This window comes from Ambystoma mexicanum, chromosome 12, assembly GCF_040938575.1.
Source record: "Ambystoma mexicanum isolate Mex_15411 chromosome 12, UKY_AmexF1_1, whole genome shotgun sequence".
Lineage (NCBI taxonomy): Eukaryota > Metazoa > Chordata > Amphibia > Caudata > Ambystomatidae > Ambystoma > Ambystoma mexicanum.
The window spans coordinates 239,698,852-239,720,575 of NC_090936.1; the positions used below are offsets into that span (position 1 = coordinate 239,698,852).

The window sequence follows — 21,724 nt, forward strand, 5'->3', positions numbered from 1 at the left end:
GTGTACATTTGGCTCAGATACACACGGCCGCTCCGTTGCCCTGCTGTGGTAACAAACTGTGCGGGTTTCTACGATTGGGACGTCTTTTTACTCAACACGACGACGAGGCGTTCCCTGCTCTTCTGAACATGCCAGCTACTGAAACGGACGCGGAGAAGCCTGGGTCTGCTTGCATCGGGGACTGGTGAGTAGCATAGCTAGGATCTGGTCGCCCTCCTGCAGGAGCCCATTGCTTTTCCCCGCTGTGTCAAACAGCACCCTTTTCCGTACTCGCGCTCTGCTTCTGCCCACTGTGGAGGCTGCGCTTGAGTCGCGGAACGTGTTCTTCTTCTTTTGTGCACTAAACTGAACTGCCTGATTTCCCTCGAAGAGCTTCTCCTTTTGCCCGTTGGCACCAGCGCGTGCAGGTACTTTTGAGCACAAGGCTCCACTCTTCGCAGGGCTCGGACTTCCATCTAGTTAGGTGCCTCTGAAGGCGAACTGGGTCTAAGCATTATTTTGCACTGCCTGTCTTCCTTCCCTTTTAGGTGGACTACCCATTTCGTGCATCTAACGCTTGAGACTGTCGTATTTGTATATATATTGTGTTGATATGGTATGTGTTGGTTTACTATCGTTATATTGTGATTTTCTCGCTACGGTCATTGTTTTAAAGGCCTTGGAATAAATGTGTATATATTTTTAATATAACAACTGTTTGGAGTAGTTTGTAAGTGATCTTGCTTTGTGTGCTCATTGCGGGCTTTCAGTCACCCTCACCCCTCTTGAGACCTAGTCTTGACCGCCGCGATCGCTACCTTGATTGGTCTGGCTCGTCCAGAGGTTAACCTGTTCCAAGTAATTAGGTTGGCCTTCTGAACTTCTGCGCCACCAGGACAGAGTTCAGAAATCCGTCTTAACACTGAAGAAAATGACTTATCAGTTAATGTGGCAAAGACTAAGATTATGATTTTAAACTCCTGAAGATTATCAATGAAGAAGGTCATTAAATAATGACTTGGTAGAGAAAGTTGAAACCTTCACATACTTAGGATGTTGTATCTCATGGAAAGCAAGCATGAACAACATGATCAACTCTTTAAAACAAAAAGTTACTTGCCTCGCATCTCGGGCTTGTGCAGTAAACATAAAATGTGGTCACTTTTAGATAGTCCCTATTATAAATGTTTACAAGATGAAAGTTGTACTTATGATAATGTATAGTGCAGAGATTTTATTCAATGTAACATTGGTAGTTTGGAGTAGGTTGTAGGGTCTCTTCTAGTGCAAACTCCTTTGTTTACCAAATGGAATTCCAATTCAGATTATTAGATTTGAATTAGGTCTCTTGACTTTGAAGGATAGGGTGAATTGGAAAATTACAACTCTTTTTCGGAAATGCTTGGCTGCAAAGAACATACATGATACTCTAAATTATACAAGACTGTAATGAATAAGGAAGAATCACTTCTAGTAACTTGGAAAAACTCATGTTTAGCAATTCTTGAACAACTGGAGACCTCAGTGGATACTTTAATTTATAATCCAGTTGAAATCAAACCAGAAATTATGTCTATATGATTGTATAGAATCTCACACTGAGTGTAATAAATATGGTATTTAACCATCACTTCAAAGTAGAAAAACCTTACATTTTAATACCAGAGTATCTCCTAAAATTACCTAATGCTTATTGGGAAAGACTTTTTTTAAGGTTCCATTTGAATCTATTTCCTACGAGGGAGATCATTGGTGCCTGATTGAAGATAGACAGATGTCTCAGAAATTGTAGATTTTGTATTTCGGTTGATACCATTGAAACACTAGAACATGTAATGGTAAGCTGTATGGGCCTAATTGAATTAAGACTGCTCCATGTAAATACATTTTTGTCTCAATATGGATATTTTATGAAGAGTAATAATATTTGATGATTGAGCAATGCATATCATGTGGTATAAGATTAAGACCTGTTACCCATGTTAAGAACAATAATTGTGCCTTTTTAGATACGTAATTTTTTGTATTTTGAACTTTGGAAAAGATTTGTTTTAATTGAAATTTGCATTTGGTGATTTGTGTAACTTGAAAATATTTTTTTTTTATTGAAGTTGTATATCTTATGACTGTGTGAAAGGTTTGATTTTCAAACCAAACACTAAATAAAAAAAAGAAAACTGTCTAAATGATTATATACTCTTCTTACTTAAAATGAAGTTATCTTTTGAGATTCCTGCATTGTTAGCTTCTTCAGAAGAATCATGTACCCACATGCAATACGTAGATGTAGAGGGAGCTAAGAAGTTAAGAGAGGTTAGTCTACAGGCCCAACTCCATTCTAATTCTAGAAAATGCTCCTCTTGATCCTACCTGGCATTTGGTCACAGTTCCATGAAGAGGCCTGATAAAGACACTTAGAATATTTAGTTTGCATGTTCCTGCCTCTAGTATTCTTTATTGTGTTTATTCTTATTGTTTGGCACAACTGCCAAATCATGTAAATTTGTTAGCATGATTTTGTATTCATTAGTTCGTTCATAATTTATTTTGGCAGAAAAGGCCATAAAGTAAGCAGATAGAATATATAAGCAACACACAAATAAATGTAACCATAAAAATGACAATGGAATCAAAGAATGACAATTAAAACAAATTTTCACTTAGATAATAGATAATTAGAATTGTTTTTTAATAACGCGTTTAATACTGGGGTCCAGTTTCTAAGCGGGATCCTGGGAGTCGAACCTGTGTTGCTATTCATTGTCTTGCTTCCAAGACACACACATTGCCCCTGAGCTATCCTTCCGGCTTAAGGGACATCTAAAAATAAACCATGCTCATACAGTGAAAACAATCATAACACAATCTTTCTACAGAACCACATTGTATAGGATTATACAGATAACAGTGACTGACTCACAAGAATAAGACATATCTAAATATATATAGAACATTTAATATAACTCCTGTTATACATGAGCCGATTTTTGTTGCTTTTCTTTTTCCTATTAGATTGATTTGCGAGCTGTAATATATATCTACCACACCTGGAGGCACCACTAGCCATCAAAAGCCAACACACACTAGGGGATATTTTGTAATCTCTGCCTCTGTGCCCTAAGTAGGTAATTACCCATAGTGTGTGTGGCTAAAGGATCCTTGACAGCAAAACACAATACCATAGCCCAGTGGTCTTCAAACTTTTTGTGCCAAGGCCCCCCTGAGCAAACAATAAATTGTTCGGGACCCCCCTGCTCCGCCGTGTTGGTGTTATTTTTTTTATAGAGATAGCTACTAAATGTGTAATGTCCATACACAAGCACACTGGATTGTTTTGTATATGAAACTCTGACGAGCATGCCAATCAAAGAAGTTGCATCCCATTGTAAGTCCACTAGGCCAGTGGTCTTCAGAATTTTTTGGCCTGGGCCCCCCTAAGCAAAATTTGGGCAGGCGGGCCCCCAAAAATATGCCAAATGGAAAGTATGTATTGCGCACCGTCACTGCACCCTACTCCCAGTATAGTCCCTGTGCTCCCCTACCTGCTCCGATCACAGTGGCTGGGCTCCCTCATCCCACTCCTACCCAGTCCCTGGGCTCTCTCCACAGCATCACACACCCTGGGCACTCCCCACCCTGCTCCCACCACTATTCCATGGTTCCCACCTATCCTGCTCCCACCACAGTCCCTGGGCTCCCCCATCCCGTTCACAACACAATCCGAGAGCCAGTGGCGGCTGGTGAATTTTTAAGTGGAAAACACATGTTTCAATAAAATAAATGAACTTAAACATACCTTCTGCATTGGCCTGCATGTGGGTTCTGAAACACCCTGTTCCAGGCTGCTCTGTCCGTATCTGCGAGGAGGCGCAGGAGCTCCCCCTTGCAGATACAGACATGAAGTTCCCCAGCCAGCATTTCCAATGAGCTATTGATTGCAATGCTGGGGAAGCAAAACGCCCCAGTCTTGCATGCTCAATGAGCATGTGCGGCTGGGGAATGAACTGAACTGTCAAAGGGAAATAGGGTTTCCCCTTTGACAGTTCAGCCAGCCCAGGCACACTCCCTCAGCTGGAAAAAGCAGCTGAGGGAGTGCTCATTGTTTCACTGGGCTGGCTCCTTAGCTCCTCCATAATGGGTGAGGGGGCCACTGGGTGGGTGCCCCCTTGACATTATGGATGAGCTGCCAGTCTCGGATTGGGCTATAGGGCAATGCCTGTACCAAAAATACAAAATGCTAGTGTGGGTCAGTCAAAATGGGCCACCTTTTTTGGCCAATGAGGGCCAGTTTGATGAGTTACTTCACTACGCAGTTAGTAATTTTGACCATTGTTGCTGAATAAATATTCTATAAATATTACAATGTACTTACATTTTAACACAAAGCACCCCCTTGGGTACTATTCATACAGTCTGTGAATGAATGTTATGTTACTTGGCATTTATATAGTGTTCTATATATCATTGGTATAACCTCAAAGCGATGGTAGGTTGAACTCCCTTGGGAACCGTAGTTCTGGTCAGTACAGAGAGATAGTGTCGTAGGGTGCGTTGGTGCACCAGATGTGTGCAGCTGATGTAATTGCCGGATGGTAGCTGCATCCTAGTGTTAGGTGTGGTGCTGAAGATATAAGTTGGATGTGTGCAGTCTGGTGGGTGGACACCCAGACTGGGCTCTGGCTGCGTTAGGCCTAAAGGACGCATATGTGAGCAACTAGGCCAGAATGTGCTTGACTAGCAGCATTTTATTAGGGTGATGAGGTGTTTGTGGGGTCGTATTCGTATGTGAACAGCTAGGCCGAATTAGTCAGGGGTATAGCTGTGTTCTAGTTGAATGATGGTGTAAAGTAGAGGGTAAGCGTAGTGATGTGATATGATGGTTATCTTTAAAGCTCCCAAGACCAGGCACGTGAACAGGATGGCAGGGAACAGGGCGACACACGGACACGGAACACAAAAATCAACTAGAATCGCATCTGGTCCTGGAGCTTTTCCCTTCTTCTGACTCAAAGGTGCCAGTCTAACTCTCCCCCTCATGTAAAATCAAGGGCGAAGACAATTATCTCCACTCAGGCCCAACTGGTGTCCCCAAAGGCAATTGATCTTGTTTCTTTATACAGATTCCTGACCCATGCAGCTTGTGGTACAGCCCCCCGTCAATGATTAGTCTCTGAGGGCCGGCCCTTATTCAAACTTTCCAGGAACCTTGTAAGATTGTTATCATCAATTGCTTGTAGTAAAGATGCCCATAGGTCTTCTAGAAACTCTGAATTTGTGACCTTGATGATAGCACAGTAATTACTCCTTGCAGTGTGCAAGGCCATAGTTCCATTGCTCGCTACATGCTTAGCTTGTCTTATTAATATGCTCTTAGCATGTCGGCAATCCCTGTCAAACCACAGGGTTTTGCCAATAGATGGGCATTAAGTACTCTCCTTGGCTTAGTGAAAAAAAACTCCCCAAGTTATTCATGGTGACAGCATGAGAAGATAGAATATCATCACCTTGGGCTTTTTTATTATGAAAGCTGCCATTATGTATCAATTTATTTATGTATTGTGTCTATCTTTCAGTTAAACCCAACACTGTGTTGTAAAAATGTTAAAACTATAAATATATAAAAAAAAAAATCAGGAGAGTTCATTTTGTGACCTATAATACTGCCAGTACTCATAAATATACATTAATTCAATTTCTGCTCCCATTTTCACTGTCAGCCCTTTAGAGTGTCGTTAATACCCATGCCAGTAGGTTGGCTTGGCTGCTAATGGCCCACCAGCCTAAGCCTATTTATGCCAGAGTGAAGCAATGGCCTCTGCGAGGGCTGTAGTACAGGGTGCTAAGAGTTCATGTCTAATAAACAAAAGAAAATGTCCCCTTTGACGGAGAGGTGGGCGTGGCTTACTCAAGGAGAAGGTTGTACGGCCCAAAGATGGCCAGCTTGGGCCTTGACTGTGGGTCGGAAGTGAAGATTGAGGTCACGTGTTGGCAATCAAGCAATTGGATAAGTGTAGGCAGCACGGATGTGTGTAGGGAGGGCTGTGGATGAGGAGAGGGGGGCTTGCTAGGCGTGGGGTGACGAGCAGGCAGCGGGGCATAACGATATCTGCAGCACAGAGGAGGAGCTATCCGCTCCCACCGAACGTGCCATTTAGCTGCCCGTTATGCTCCTCATGGGATGGAGTTGATCGGTTGACCGCCCCCGCGTTGGGTACAAATGATTTAAGTTCATAGGTTTTCACATATCATGTGGACTTTACATTCTGGATATCTCATTGATTTGCATTGTGCTTGTTGTTCAAAAATCAAACCTTGAACTGCGAAAAAACTATTGCAAGAAGCCCTAGCCACATTAGGACACTGTTACCTGTGTGTTTGTACTTTCCCACTTCTTGAGTATTGAGGAAAGCACATCAAGTCTCTATTCATACTCCCCACTTATAAATCATTAACCTCTCCAGGCTCCCCTACGTCTCCAAAATCGGAAGCGTCTTTCCCACCAGAAATGTTATTTCCTGAGCGAGGACTCGGTTTGTGATTTTGATGATATGTTTTCTGAATACAGTTCAAACAAGCATTGGCAATGCCAACAGTTTGGGCTATTATGTAGGCACGATAAAGGCACTTGCCAGGCACTGCCGTAATGGTATTAACTGGTCATTAATGGTTGCAGGTGGAAACTGGTGTAAGCACTTGGGCATCTACTAGCAGTGCCTGGCAAATGGCTAATACTTATACACAAGCCAAAACTGTTGGCTTTGTCAATGCTTGTTTTTAACAGGACTCCAGTGAAGAACACAAAGTGTGCTTATACATCGAGTAGCTGAAGGCAGACTTGGAAATACATTTTTATTACACCAGTAGCATGTTTACAGCTCCAATTAAGTTATTAACTCTCAGAAGACTGCTTTGAAAAAACACTGACAGGCGCTTTGAGTGCAAAGTTTATTGGTAAGGCTTGATTAAAGCCAGCTGAAAGAGCAACCATGAGGAGGTGTTTTGGGCAGAGAGGGGCAGGAACTTTGTGGGAATGCCCATAGGGATTAGCATGGCCATGGGCAGTCAAAGTAGGGCAGATAACCAAACGACACCTTCTAGCTTTGTGTCCCTCATATGCCATTTCTCCCTATCTGCCCAAACTAAAAATAGGAGTCCCATCCATTCCAACTATGAAGCAATATTTAAATTGGGTAACCTCTTATGATCTTATCAATGCATGTGTTTGCATGTGTCCTTTCAAGCAGACCTCCCTCCAGTCTGCTGAAGGATAACCCTCCTTTCTGTTTAGGACCTCATTTTCAGCTTGCAAGTAAAAGTATATTTGAAAGGATGCAACACAATCAGAAAATGCTGCCCTATTTCTTAAGCCATGCTAAACCACCCATGCCCTGTCTTTTCACTTTTGCTAAGTCATTCGAGAATAATGTTTTGAATTGCATCTCCCAGGGCACAATCACCCTCCTTGTTTCTGAAATGATGAATAGGAAACTTTGTTTTTACAAAATAGTTAAAACAGCGTCCAACTGCATATTTGCTCCCATAAGCCTTAATTATTTGTTTTGTTCCCAAGTGAGATGTGAAAGGCTACTGTTAATACAAAATATATCTTGTCTCTAGAGCCGGCGCCACCAAAATCATTGTTTGCTGTCAACACAACCCAGAACTCTGTAACCCTGTTGTGGGTAGAGGAAGGCGTTTCAGATTTCTTTGAAGTCTCCTGTTGGCAAATAGCCTCAAATCCGGAGCTACAAGAGCAGGTAGGCTGCTTATATTTATGTTTATGTTAATTTGATCTCTGTGTAGATTGTGTAACACTTGCAATGCGTTCAATTGCTCGAACACATGGTGTGCATGCACTCCCGCGGATCTAGCATATGATGATATCAAGCACTTGTACATCAGAACTTTGCGTAAAAAGCATATGGACCCCGCTCTCTCTGATGATTGCACTGTGTGGCACATTTGCATATACACACTGCAGCTCGCCCTGCTTACTTGGAGAAAGAATCAGATCTGGGCTTCCGTGTGGACTGCCTTGTCCTATGAGGATCTAGTATACAATTCTGGAGACAGTGTATCCATCTCAGTAATATATCACTTTGATGCCCTGCTAATCTGTCGGAGGATTGATTGATGGTTCCTTTACTAAAGTGTTGGCATTTTTAATCAAAACAAGCTTGTCTGTGTCAGTGCTTGCTTGGCCTAACTACTGTTAATAGGATCTTTGTCATTTTAACTGCAGTTCAATTTGATCCAGATCCCGGGCAAGCATTTATGTTGCTCCATGGTAAAGTGCCATTTTAGTTCCAGGTCTCCCTTATTTTGTGGTGAAATTTGATGTTTTTCTTAGGACTAAAATGCTCCTCCTTCGCTGGTCCTACCGCTGCTAATGTCACCCTAGGAAACTGTCTAGAATCACCTTACTGTCAAACAAATTTCTTCTCAACACCTTTCTTTATAAAGCATTTTAAATACTGTGACGAATCAGAGGATGTGTTCCCGTCTACTCTAGAGGGCGACCTTTCTCATGGGGCCAGGAGTACAATAGTCCCACTGGGGGTGGTGCACTGAAGGAGGATCACATGGGGAAGGAATTTCTCTATGGGATTGGAGACGACCATCATTAGAGAACATGGTATGATGACCTTCTTCAACCCTAAATCCTGCCCCCTGTCTGAGAAGAGTTAATGTATCTTGTTGTCAAGTCAGCCACACCAACACACATGACAAGACTGAGAAACCAAAAAGTACAAAGTGTTTTAAATATAAGTTGGAAACTGGTATTGTGAAGAAGATGTCCGGGACTCCGAGGATCACTGCCGAGTAGCAGAGTGAACGGTCTAGCTTCTTATAACAAGAGATTGGTCCAAATAAATCGAACTATACCACACAGGTGTGTAAAAGCAGATGAGGTGGTATACTGATGAGAGAGAGAGCAGTGCCCTGAGGAGGAACAGAAGGAGCAGTGCAGGAAGGCAACCGTCATGAGCTGCTAGGAAAGCTGAACAGAGAGCAAATGGATAACCCAAAGGAGGATTGGTAGATTTCTGTGCAATACAGTGCCTCACAGAAGAATTTGTCACACATTTAGCAAGAATATCACTGCATAGATGTGTGGTGGGTGGGTTTAGGAGACTAATATGTATGGGGTTTAAAGGGAGGGACCCCAGCATATATATGCGGCTAAATGAACCGGACAAAAAAAACATTTGATGAATTCTCCTACAAGGAAATGTATTAGACCGAATAAACCTAAACCAAGGTGGGCAGCCAGACGGGGACAACTCGGGTTGCCTCCTAGTAAATCCTCTAGGCGTGCCAGACCTCTGCAAAGTGTGTGAGAAGGAGAACATGCAGCTGAGGAATGTCTGAAGATTGCTGAGCCACTGCAGACCCTGCTGGAAGCCCAAACACTTTTGGAGCCTCACAGAGGGATGCAGCTGCCCGGGAAATCACTGATACCTATAAGAAGGAAGGAACCCAACAGGTATACAGGGTGTCCAGTAGGTACAGGAGGTCCAGGGAAGCAACAGGAACCCTACAAAACTGGTAGAAGAGTGTCTGGGACCCACCCTGAGTGAGGTGTATACTTGGCAGGAAAATGAACCAAGTCTATAAAATAAAGCAGTGTGATCCTGGTTCCCTTTCCTAAATAAGAGAATAAGAGGTTCTGGGACCCCGAAAGAGTTGTGTACTTGGCAGGAGAGAGAACCAAGTGGATGCAACCCCACAGTGTGAGTCTGGGACCCGCACACCTATATGAGAGAAAAAGGCCTGGGACCCTACAAGAAGAGAGACAGTACTTGAGAAAACACTGGCTTGGCAGGAGAGTGAACCAAGCTGTGTAAAGTATTATGAGTCGGGGACTTGCAAGTAGGTAAAGAACCTTCAAACTGTCGAAAGGAATGCTACGCTTGATAGCGAACTGAGCCAAATTGCTAAAATAAAGTAAGATGAGCACAAGACACCTTACTGTGACATTTTATATAAGAGAAAAGGGGTGTGCTCTAGCACCTTGAAGCATCTATGTGCTAAATGGAATTATTAATAATGATCTCGGACCCAAATAACAAGACAGACTCAAAGAATATGGCAAAGTACTACTTTATTATCAGCATAGAAATAAAGTAGGGCAATCTGGTGAATAACGGGCAGTAATTCATGCACTCACAGTCAAATGTGATTATAACAAAGGTTTTATAGCCCGATATGCATCATCTATGATATCATCCTGCGTGGCAAACTAAAACCTATTGAAGGGAGGGATTGGTTATGGGAACATATGTATCTATAGCATATATAAGTGTTAATAACTTCATTGACTGCCCTTATCTGGTGGGCACACCTCAAACTACCTCTAAATACAGACTACTCCCCACTTTCCCAATTAGTCCATCGTCTCTTATCGGTTTGGCCCCAAGCCAAGGCTTCTCCTTTGTAGTTGACCTCAAAACCTGCTCTCTACTCTGGGACATTCAAGGGAGTGTAGGCACACTGTTATCTTCATCTGGGCTTAATGAATAGCCCTTGTTTTCAACTTCTGAATCATGAGTGAGGGACCACAAATTTGTCCATCTCAACCTTGCATTTACTACTATTTGGTTCAATTGAATTGGGTGTCGTTACCCTTCCTGGCCTCTAGAGACTTGCTCACTCCACTTACGTGGGTTTTCTGCATCTTTATTTGTCTAATACTTGGCTCTTGCAGATGTTTTCGCCTTCACTTAATCTAAGAGAAATATGCCTTATGTACATAGCTTATCCTTTTGACACCCCTTGTGCAATTATTCCTTGAAGTAGCTTCCTTGACCCCATGCCAATAGGCTCCTCTTTATTCCTCCAAAAAGCTGTTTTTCCAGCGTCTCCTGATTCTGTAGCCCTGGTCTGTCTCTGAGGTAACTTGAATGGTTGTAATATGAGTCCGACGTCCATCTTTCCATCATGGCCGCTCTAGCCATGTTATGTTTTCCTCTGCAACAAAGTTCTATATTTCTTATCTACCTTGTTTTTTGGTGTATATACATATATTTGCATTGTATATATTTATTGATCAGCAGGTTACTTTATCTTTTTTGCATATACGATTTCTTGTATTTGATTACATGTTTCTCTTGTTACTTCAGTTAAATACTTATTTTTTGAGTATTTACTTGTCGTTTCAGTAACTCTCAGTATCGTTCCTCTATGACATCACTCTGCACTTGTCAGATTTCACATATAGCTCTATGATGTCCAATGGGGTGTGCAGACATCCTTCGACCCTCTCGGTGTGAGTGTACATTTGATACGGTTGTCTGAGTGCATATCGCCTCTCATACACTTGATGCAGTATTGGGATGATACCTGGTGTACCACATTGGGCTCTTCTCCGACTGTTCCAACATGACGGAGGTGAGGGTGCGGGAGCCAGGGATAACATGTCCACCTGCTTCTCTACAGGGGGCTCATGAGCCTTAAAGGAATAAGCACAAGACAAGAAGAAGTCTAGGGGCTAGTGAACACAACCCTACCATTGGAATCTGGTATTTTGGGAACTTTGTTTTGTATCACTTTCTATTACCAAAACGACTCGGGCCTTTTCAGCTGGTTGAAAACACAAAGAACCCTTTTTACCTTGAGAAGTGATAATCCTTGCACCATTACCTTTTTATTGTTAGTGTTAGAGACAGAGGTAGGTTTGAGACACAACAGTGACAGACATTTTTAGTTTTGGACTTGCTGACAATTTCACTTCATTTCTTTTAGGTAGGTACACCCCTCTTAGTTTTGGGGACAGAGAGGCAATTTTCCAACCTTTTATTATTAAATAAAGTGTTATACCGAAAAACATGCCACCATTGTGTCCGAGCCTTACTCCTGCACCCTTACAATACACATGTTCAGTAGTGTAGTTTGGGTTGTTTACTTTATGCTCTCACCAATCAACTATCAGGTTTAATGTCTTTGCCATGTTTGTGAACAACTAGATGAAGAGGAAATCTCACCACAGAACTCTTTATCCAAGGGTCATAATTAAATGAATGATGAAGTCAGAATGGAGAATGTCTTTGCAATCCCCTCTATGGAATCCTGCCTCGTTCATGGGTGTTTGCTGAACACACATTTGCTCACATTTCCCTGTGAGATTCAGTCATGTTAGGAAAGGTTTCAAAAACTTTAAGATCCGCAAGAAAGAAAATCCCAAGAGCAAATTCAAAGGGAGGCAAGGGTGCCCACTTGGATACAGTTGGTGGTGGGTGCAGCTGGCAATAGAGGGAAAGGATTTTCCTCCATTGGTGAGTGTTAGCCGGATATGCTCTGCAGAAAAATATCTTGGGTGGCATAATGTGCCAACTACTGATGTATATGTGTAACCTGCCTGCTAAAGGCTTACATCATAGGCTTCCATCATAGTGTGAAAATGTCAGCTTGTCTTCCTTCCGAATTAAAGAAAATCCGTATTATTGTATGGACAATAGTAAAATCTTTTATATTGTGTAAAGCACTAGGAGACCATGCAGTATGTGGTGTGCATTTACCATCAAATATGGCAGGCCCCTTGGTGCTGTGGCTGTCATTGGATAATATAGCTCACTGCTTTGAAGCTGCTGTTGCAGAGAACTGGATGTGACCTGCAGGTCATAATTTTGAATCTGGACAGGAACAATGCAGCCTTTCATCACACTCAAGCCAATAAAATGACTACCATTGAGTTGGGCAATATTAACGCCTATTTTAAAGTAACTTGCTGGGGTGTAGGAGTAAGAGACAGAGAGACAGACACAAGGGTGGCATAATGATTGACCAAGATGTTTATTTTCAACCAGAAATGGGGGGGAATTTTAGGAAAGCCTAACTGACCCGATCTCTAAGAAGGGAATCCCTGCCTCAACACAATTCGCTAATAGAAACTGCCTATGTCAGAAGTGTGCGTGCGTGCGTCCGTCCGGGTTGTCAGATTCAAATACTTACCAGAAAACTTACGAAGTGCTTCACGTCTGTTACCTTCACTTAAACCATTGATCACTGAAAAAGACAGGCAACCCATTCGGTTCTCCTTCATGATTCATGTGTAGGTTTTAAACAATTTGTTCATATGTAGTGAGAGCAGGGGCGTTGCTAGGGGGGGCTAAGGGGGCTATAGCCCCTGATCTTTTGGTTGTAGCCCCGGGTAGAATCTCAGGAGCTACAGCCAAAAGACTAGCTAGCCCCCAGTCCCAACAGTTCCAACATCAGTTTAGCCCCGGGTCTTTTCCAGACCTAGCAACTCCCCTGAGTGAGAGCATTTTTGATGATTGAAGAGGCTGTGATGTATATTAGACGTATATTGCATGCTTAGGAATGCACATTTTTCTTTAAACAACTATGGTAAGGAAAGATCGTCGGCCTCTAAGTGACTTGTTTTCAATGCATGAAACCAAGCTTCTCCAAATGAAATACATTTTCAAATCAAGCAGGACAATGAGTCTCACAAAAGTTCACGGGTTTCTGAGTCATCCAAATAGATTCACCAATCCCTGCAGTTCTCAGATGTTTTGGACTACTACTCCCATGATTCCTCACCACTGACTATGCTGCACAGGGATCATGGGAATTGTAGTGCAAAACACCTGGAGGGGCAGAGCAATGCTACTCTGCAGAGCCAGCGGTAGCGTGGAGAGAGAGCAGAACGAGAGAGTGACACCAGAAGGTCGATGAATCGAAGGGCGAAAGCAAGCAAGCATAGATGGAGATGGTCGTGAGACTGTCTCGCCTGCAGGCGCAGCCACAGAGCATGTGTGGTGGGCCGAGGGCCCATTAACTGCTGCCAAGACTAGGTCGAATGAGGGAAGCCAAATCCCAGGCCTCGGTAAAACGGCTGCCGAGCCAGACGCCAAAAGGGAAGCGAGCGCTCCCGAGAAGGTAAAGCCCGGGAGAGGGCAGGCGGTTATGTCCCTGAAGCAGGAGACACCAAAAGGGTTACAGGAGCCAGAGAAACCTGATTGCGGAGTATGGGCAGCCACTTAAAAGAGACCCTGCTGTGTTCAGTAAATCAGCGTGCCAGAAGGCTTTGGGGAGAACCTAATAAGAGTTTTTCAACACATGGAAAGCCGGGAACCTGAAGGGTTCAATTGCACAATCCTAAATTAAGCTTGCAGAGTCAAAAGAGTTATGGGAGCCTGAGAAAACGGATTGCTGGACACGGGCTGATGTGCAAGAGAAACTCTGCTGAGTTGAGCCAATCAGAGGACCAGAAGGATTTGGGGGGTGGGGGGATCTAGGAAAATGAGCAACATTTTTCAATATTTGGAAAACAAAGGAACCTGGAGGGTTAAATGCTCACTCATGGAACACAGACGAATTTAACGACAACATCCAAGGGGATCGGAACGCAATACGAGAATCATTTCTCCTTTTAAGGAACTCGAAGTATTGGATTTTTGGAAAGACTTAAAACTTGGTAGAAAGAACGTGAAGAAAGGATTAAAACCTAGGTTTTGACAAACTCTTGGACTTCACCTTAGACTGATTAACAATGGTGGGGAGTAACCCAAGTAATGTTGACCAGAAGAAGCCCGTCTACTGTTCTTCCTTATTTTTAGGTTATGTTTTTTGTTTATTTGTTTTTTATTTTTACACATTGGTAAGGCCAGATAGGAGTTAGGCTTCAGACTGAGGACTGATTTTGATTTGGACAATTGATGAGCACCCTTAGTTTAATTTGTTAGGCAGGGAAAATCTCTCATAGCAATAGGGACAGGTAGGCATTTTATCTTAATTTAAAATAATGCCTCGTGCAACTCCTTCTTTTGGTTCACCACAAGATATAATGAGACATAATGACCCTTGTTAAATGCCAAGGAGACACTTAGTGGTGAAGCTATACAGTGTCTTTCATGGGTGTGTCAGCTAAATCTCAAGGAGATTTTGGAGCCACAATAAGGTGATGTTTGTCAAAGAAACAGCCATTGTGGGCAAGGAAATATGGATATGTCCAATGTCAATGCTCAGTACAGTAGTCCATAGTGGAAGGTTGGAACAACTAAATGATGGTCAACATGATAAGAAGCACATCTACAATATTGCATAGATGCCTAGCAAGCGTAAAGGCAGGGGCAATATGTGGGCCTATGCATCTTTGACAAGAGGCCTGACTAACAATAAAGGCCCATTAAAACTGGTCAGAAAAATCAATGATATGCTGTAATTTCATTACTATGACTAGGAGCATTCCATTTCTGAGGTCAATGTAAGTTTGGTAACTAGCAGTCCTATACTCTTGGAAAAGCGTATTTACTTGGAAAAGCATGCCTCTAAGCCCAGGGACCCACATCCCCTCCCCAAAGAGCAACACAATTGGAGTGTATTCAGCATAGAAGCAGAAATAGTAGGTGAAGCATTCAATCGCCAATGTCAGAGAAGACTGATGCACATTTAAAAATACTACATCCTGCTCTCTGATGAATGAGATGGATCTGGTCCAATCAAAGTAAAGATTGTCGATGATGGACATGGACACATGCAATGAGGGTGTTGGAAGTTGATACAGAGGACAGCAAACCTATTCAGCAGCACTCTCAACCACAGCCATAATAACATTCTCTAAAACAGACCCAGTGTCCCTTTATGTGCAAATACCAGAGCTGAAGTACGTTTTCCAGCAGCCTTTGGACTCTTGCAAATAAAAAAATAGAATCATTGACTAACCAAAGAGCTTTGCAGAAAGAAGATGAAAGGGTCCTTGCTTGCAGTCAGCTGAAAATAGTTGGTGTGAGTTGGCTTTGCACATGTGAATTATTACAACTTCCTTCAAAGGTGGTGAAACTATTCAAGAGGTGTAGCCATTTCATCAAATTGTGACAGACTGTGGATATTTTTTTTTAAATTGGCGATATGGCTTAAAATAAGGAACTCTAAAATGTGTCTCTGGATTAGCCACAGTTTTGGTCAGTCACTTCCTTAAGAACTCTAGCAGCTTTGTCTTTTAGATGCAGGATGAACAATCTATCCTTTAATTCTCTTCCTTGATGGCTCCAGGAAGTGGTTCTTCAAGTTACAGCATGCATTTGTTCTCCTTCCAATCGTGTGCTCAGTTGGCTCTACGGAAATTGCCTTCAAGTTTCAGCATGCGGTGGATGGAAGGGTGAATGCATGGGCAGATGGAGAGGATGGGCGGATGAAAGGCTTGATGGGTGTGGATGGATGGGCCGATGGATTGTTAGCAATCCCTTGACGAATCCTCATCTCAGAGGCATGCTCTGCTCCTGCCAGATTGTCTGTGGCAGCCCAGCTGGACACAGAGATATGTGCTGGCAACGGGATACCTATCGGCTTTCATTTCACAGTTCCAAAGGGGGAAAGACCCCCATCCCAAGAGGACCACCCAGAACGTACTGCATACCCAATTAAAGATGGCTACCACACATGAACACAGCTAGAAGCTATCCTCCTGATGCACTTCCTGTGCTATGTGTCCTGCTCCAACTTTAAACGAGAGATGCAAGCAATGACCTGCATCTCGCAACTTTCTTTTGGTTCATGATTTGCCTACCCTAACCTGGAAAACCTGTTTCTTGGGTATTTAGTAGTTTCCTTGATTTCCTTGTCTGAAGACTCTGTATTGGCCAATATCTCTAATGGTCTCAGCCTTTTCCTCAAAGTATGTAATTAATTAAAATCCTATCAGAAGGAGACCCTTCCCACAGCCATTCATTTGTTAAATTGTGTACAGTGAGACAGTCATGGTATCAAGAGAGACACAGACTCAAAAGGAACTGTTCGAAAACCTTTAGTATAGATTTTTTTTGGGTTGGTGTAATGCCTAAATGGCCCTAACTCTAAGGGGGTTGTTCCCTCAGCTGATGCTTCTAAGGTCCGTCAATGTCCGTAAGTCCAAAATAATAGTCTGTCTATGTCTAAACCTATGCTTGCCCTCACTTTTAAATCAAATATGTAATTGGGTCTTCTTAAAGAAAAATGGTGACTCAAAAGGAAATGCAAACCAAGACTGGTTTCTGGTAGCCTTACCATCAGTTGTGGTTCTGCAAGTTTCAATATTCCAACTCAAAAGGGTTGCCCTCAGAACCTTCCACGTGGGGCTCTTGCAGCGAGTTAATAAAGTTCACAATGCCTCTGGATCTCTTGGGGGTCCCTTCCCCAAGCTTCAATCCTGCCATTTCAAAAAAACATCACAGTTCCTGGTGGGCCTCTCAGGGTTCCCTTACCCAAGCTTATGCCTCTTCTGCAAAGTTTTTCCTTTCCCAAGCTTCGGCCCCTCTGGTTTCAAATAAAAGTTCACGTTGTCAGGATGCACCTTTCCCAATTCTTGTCAGGCCTCTCAGGGTTCCCTTCCCTGACTCTAGGCCTCACCTGCAAAAGTTCAAAAACTCCTCCAGGGCCAGTGTCAGAGACTTTGGAAAACGCTGGGTGTTTTTCTCCACCCCTGCATGACCACTCTGACTTCTGACCCCTCGCCTTTACTTTCCTTCTTACACCTTGTCCCTCTGGCGTCTTTCCACTTTATTCTTGTTTCACTTTCTTCTTTATTTCTTTATTTCCACTTTACTATGCACTGCTGCACCTTATTTTGTTTCTTCTGTGCTCCCCACACACTCCCCTTGCTCTCTCATGCCCTTGGAACACTCTTATCACTTTGCCCGTGCACCCTAGCAACTCTTTTCCTATTTTCCGGTGGCTCGTACCCTCTCTTGGCTTTTTGTTGATTTGCATCACACTTTGTCAGTCTTTTGGGTCGCTCGCATCCTTTTCCTGTCCTTTGGGTTGCTCACACCCTTCCTTCCATTTCGGGTTGCTTACCCCCCTCTTTCTGTCCTTCTCATTCCTTGTGCCACTGGCGCACCTCATTTCTTTACTTTCCTCTTGCTTTCTGATCTTTGTGCCCCTTTCAGCTTCCAAACCTTTACTCCCGCTCCAGCCACACAGACACTCCATTGGGTGGAATTATGGCATGTGGATCAAAAGAATAAAGAGACTCTGGTTTTATACAACGGGGGTATTTGTCACGACCCGTGACCCAAACCCCACTGGCATGGTCAAATGCCAGGTAGGGTTAAGACTCAGGGTTCATTTAGGGCCCCAAGGGCCTTGCTCTATCCTCATGGACTCTCCTGGAGTCAGTCATGGCGCCTTTGGTGCCCGGCTCATGTTCAGATTGGGACACAGTCTTGAAGGGACTACTTTTCATTGGAGGCCTGCAGCCAACATGGAGGCACCCACACAGCCTAGTTCCTAGAACCAGACTGTGCGGTGCAATGTTTTAGGTGTGGTAGCCCGGACTACATTACCTGGACTACTTTACTAGAGGGCTATATAAACCACACCCAAGTTACAGAACGTTCTTCGAGTTATTCTGCAGACTGCAGCATGACGCTCATCGTGTTCAGAGACCAGAATCCGGCGATCCTTGAACAGCGGACCTACAGAGGAGACAAAAGAACATAATTGGCAGTCTCTGCTTACCTGCAGCTTCCAATCCGTCGAGTATCCGTCTTCCTGCAGCTCGCGGTCTTTCATCCAGTCGGCAGCATCACCAGGACAGCACGCACGCACCAGAACGAAGCACCTCGAGGGAGAGAGAAAGAAGGGAAATGTTAAAACAGGCTACTCTCGGCATTTACGGCTGTAATCACGAGAACCTCACCTGGCTGGGCATTACTTGGCCGGCTCCGCTCCGGAAATCTTCACACGCCCAGAAAGACCATTGCAACCTGAAAAGGAATAAAGAACACAGGTTAGCAAAACAAGACATTTCCGCACCGCACTTCGCGCTTAAGCTACCATCCATCACACACTCCTGTGTCCATCATCCGGGTAGGAGCCCGATCCAAGCTGTGCATCCACCAAACCTCTGCGCACCTAAGGGGGAATAAATAAGGAAAAGACATTAATAGCAAGAAAGGAAAGCAAGGACATGTTAAGATTGCTTTAACCAGACTTACCTCCTTAAAGACACCTGAATGGGTTAGCACCAGTGAAGTTAACTTGGTCGCTCAAACCCCCAAACAACTATGTGCCCCTGCTCAGAAGGCAAGATGGAGGGCACGCCAGACATCACAACAAGGCCCGACCTCCATTGAAGGCACCATCCAGAATCGGGAAGGGTCCAGGGTGAATCCGGCAACCAGGACATAAGGGTGTCCCCGTACATACCAGGTGAGCGTCACAGAACGCTAAGCCTCTATAACATTATCCACCTGGGCGCCCTGGAGACTTCTGAAATGGACCAACTGGCCCAGTTATTAGGACAATTACGTGCCGAAGTGCATTCGGCTAGGCAAGAGACTAATACCCTGCGAAGGGATCTTGTCGTCACCAAGGATCGCACCGAGGAAATCAGCAGGCAATTATTGCAATCACAGGCCGGACAAGCTCCATTACCCGGGAATGATCCACCGGCGCAGGCCACCACGTCATCTGCCAGTCCAGTACAAATCACCTTACCCGGGTCAATACCGTTAGCACCACCAGAATGGTTTTCAGGTGACCCAAGAAAGTATGCTGCGTTTATGAATCAATGTCTTCTTCATTTCCTCTGCAGACCGGGCACATTCCCTAACGATCAGGCACGAGTAGCATTTATTTTGTCTTATCTGAGCGGTAGTGCAGCAGACTGGTCAGTGCCGCTTGTAAGCTATGATGATCCATTACTACGTGACTTTGGGGGTTTTCAGAGGGAAATGGAAAAACTCTTTGCTCGACACACCCATGAACAAGCTGTAGACAATGAACTCTTGTCACTCCGGCAAGGGAATCAAGACTTATTAACATACATAGCAACATTTAATAGATTAGTAGCTGAAACCAGGTGGCCTGAAGACAAGAGAACCACATTGTTTCACCGAGGCCTTAGAGGGGAATTAAAGGACGTCTTGGTTTAGGTGGTTGATCCACCTAGGGACTGTTGTGAATTTATCAACCTGGTGGTGCAACTAGATCATCGACTACAGGATCGGAAAGCAGATCGGTCCAGATCAGATACACGGGCTGTGTAACTTCGAACCAAGGGTGAAACTCCACGCACGTCAGAGAATACCACAGAGCCAATGAAAATCGGAGACATACGACCACCATTAACAAAAGCTGAAAGAGAGAAGAGAAGGCAACAGCAGTTATGTTTGTACTGTGGACAATCAGGACACTTCCTAAAAGACTGTCCGATAAAACCCCCCAAGCGAATTGTGGGAGCTACAGAAAAGGATGAGAGTAAGGAGATGGAAAACTGCCTAGCTCGACAAAAGTAGAGGTCAGTTTGTCGAATGAGAAGAATGAGCAATCGACCTCACATTTTGCAATAACAGTGATCCTAATCAATCACCAACAGCCATCAAGGATGCATACCGTTGAAGCTTATATAGACAGCAGAGCAGTTGGGAATTATATTGATCGAGATATGGCCGCACGGATGCGGCTTACCTTATGTTTTAAGACGAACAAAGAAAAGGTAACCACGGTGGATGGGACAGAAATTGCTTCCGGACCAGTAACCCAATGTACAGCAGGAATAACCCTACTGTGCCAGGATGGACACCGGGAGACGATTTCCATTGATCTCATCAAGGCACCTCAGTTTCAGCTTATATTAGGGATGCCATGGTTAGTTGATCATAACCCTCGGATAGATTGTTGTGCAAGAAGATTGACTTTTCCTCATGATTGCTCTTCCACCTATTATTTCCAAGAAAACAAATCCAGTTTCAATGTTCCTACAAGTCCTAGAATCAGCATATCGACACCTGGCGGAACTAGCACTCTCCCTGAAGAATACCAGGATTTCCAGGATGTGTTCCAGAAGGAACAAGCTAATACACTACGGCCGCACAGGTCTTATGACTGTCAGATTGACCTAATACCTGGTGCATAGATCCCTTGTGGCAGAATCTATGTGCTCACAGAACCAGAAAACCAGCATCTAAAATCCTATCTGGACCAGTACTTGGCAAATGGGTTCATTCACCCATCTAAATCACCGGCAGCCAGTCCCCTATTCTTCGTACCAAAGAAGGACTTGAGAACCTGTATTGACTATCGCGCATTGAACCAGATCACCGTGAAGAACCGTTACCCCCTACCACTTATTCCCGAGATGCTGGATCAAGTCAAAGATGCCCAGATTTATACTAAGTTAGACCTCAGAGGAGCGTACCACTTGGTCCGAGTTAAAAAAGGAGATGAATGGAAAATGGCCTTCCATACCAAATATGGGTTGTTTGAGCACCAGGTAATGCCTTTCAGACTTTGTAATGCCCCAGCGGCGTTCCAATACTTTATGAACAACGTCCTAAGGGATTTGATCGATGTTTGCGCCCTGGTCTACATAGACGACATTCTAGTGTATTCAACCTCGAAACAAGACCATGTCAAGCATGTCCGTGCTGTCCTTGCCAAACTGCGCCAACATCAACTATATGCAAAACTTGAAAAATGTTTTTTCCACATAACCAAAGTAGAATTTCTGGGTTTCATTCTTACTCCGAAAGGCATCCAAATGGATGTACGCAAGGTGGATGCCATTCTTAAATGGCCTTCTCCGACCTCGTTAAAAGCGAGCATGCTGGGCTTTGCAAACTTCTACTGTCTGTTCATTCCAGACTTCTCTCAGATTGTGCCTCCGATCACGTTACTTCTACGAAAAAACAATAAAAAATTAATGTGGACAGAAGACGCCGAAAAGGCCTTCCAAGAACTTAAGGAAAAGTTCACCTCAGCCCCGATTTTGCGACATCCTAGATTTTGCGAAATCTTCCTTACATCGTAGAAACGGATACCT

General features: G+C 43.7%; 1 protein-coding gene across 4 annotated transcripts in view; it reads left to right on the forward strand.

The window, feature by feature from the left end:
• Window positions 1–21,724, forward strand: part of PTPRO (protein tyrosine phosphatase receptor type O) — a 1,358,825-nt gene that overhangs the window by 1,011,683 nt on the left and 325,418 nt on the right. For all 4 annotated transcript variants that reach the window (XM_069628367.1, XM_069628366.1, XM_069628368.1 and 1 more), the window contains exon 13: window positions 7,597–7,736. In XM_069628367.1, the coding sequence (XP_069484468.1) occupies window positions 7,597–7,736 (140 nt within the window). The remainder of the gene's footprint in view (window positions 1–7,596; window positions 7,737–21,724) is intronic.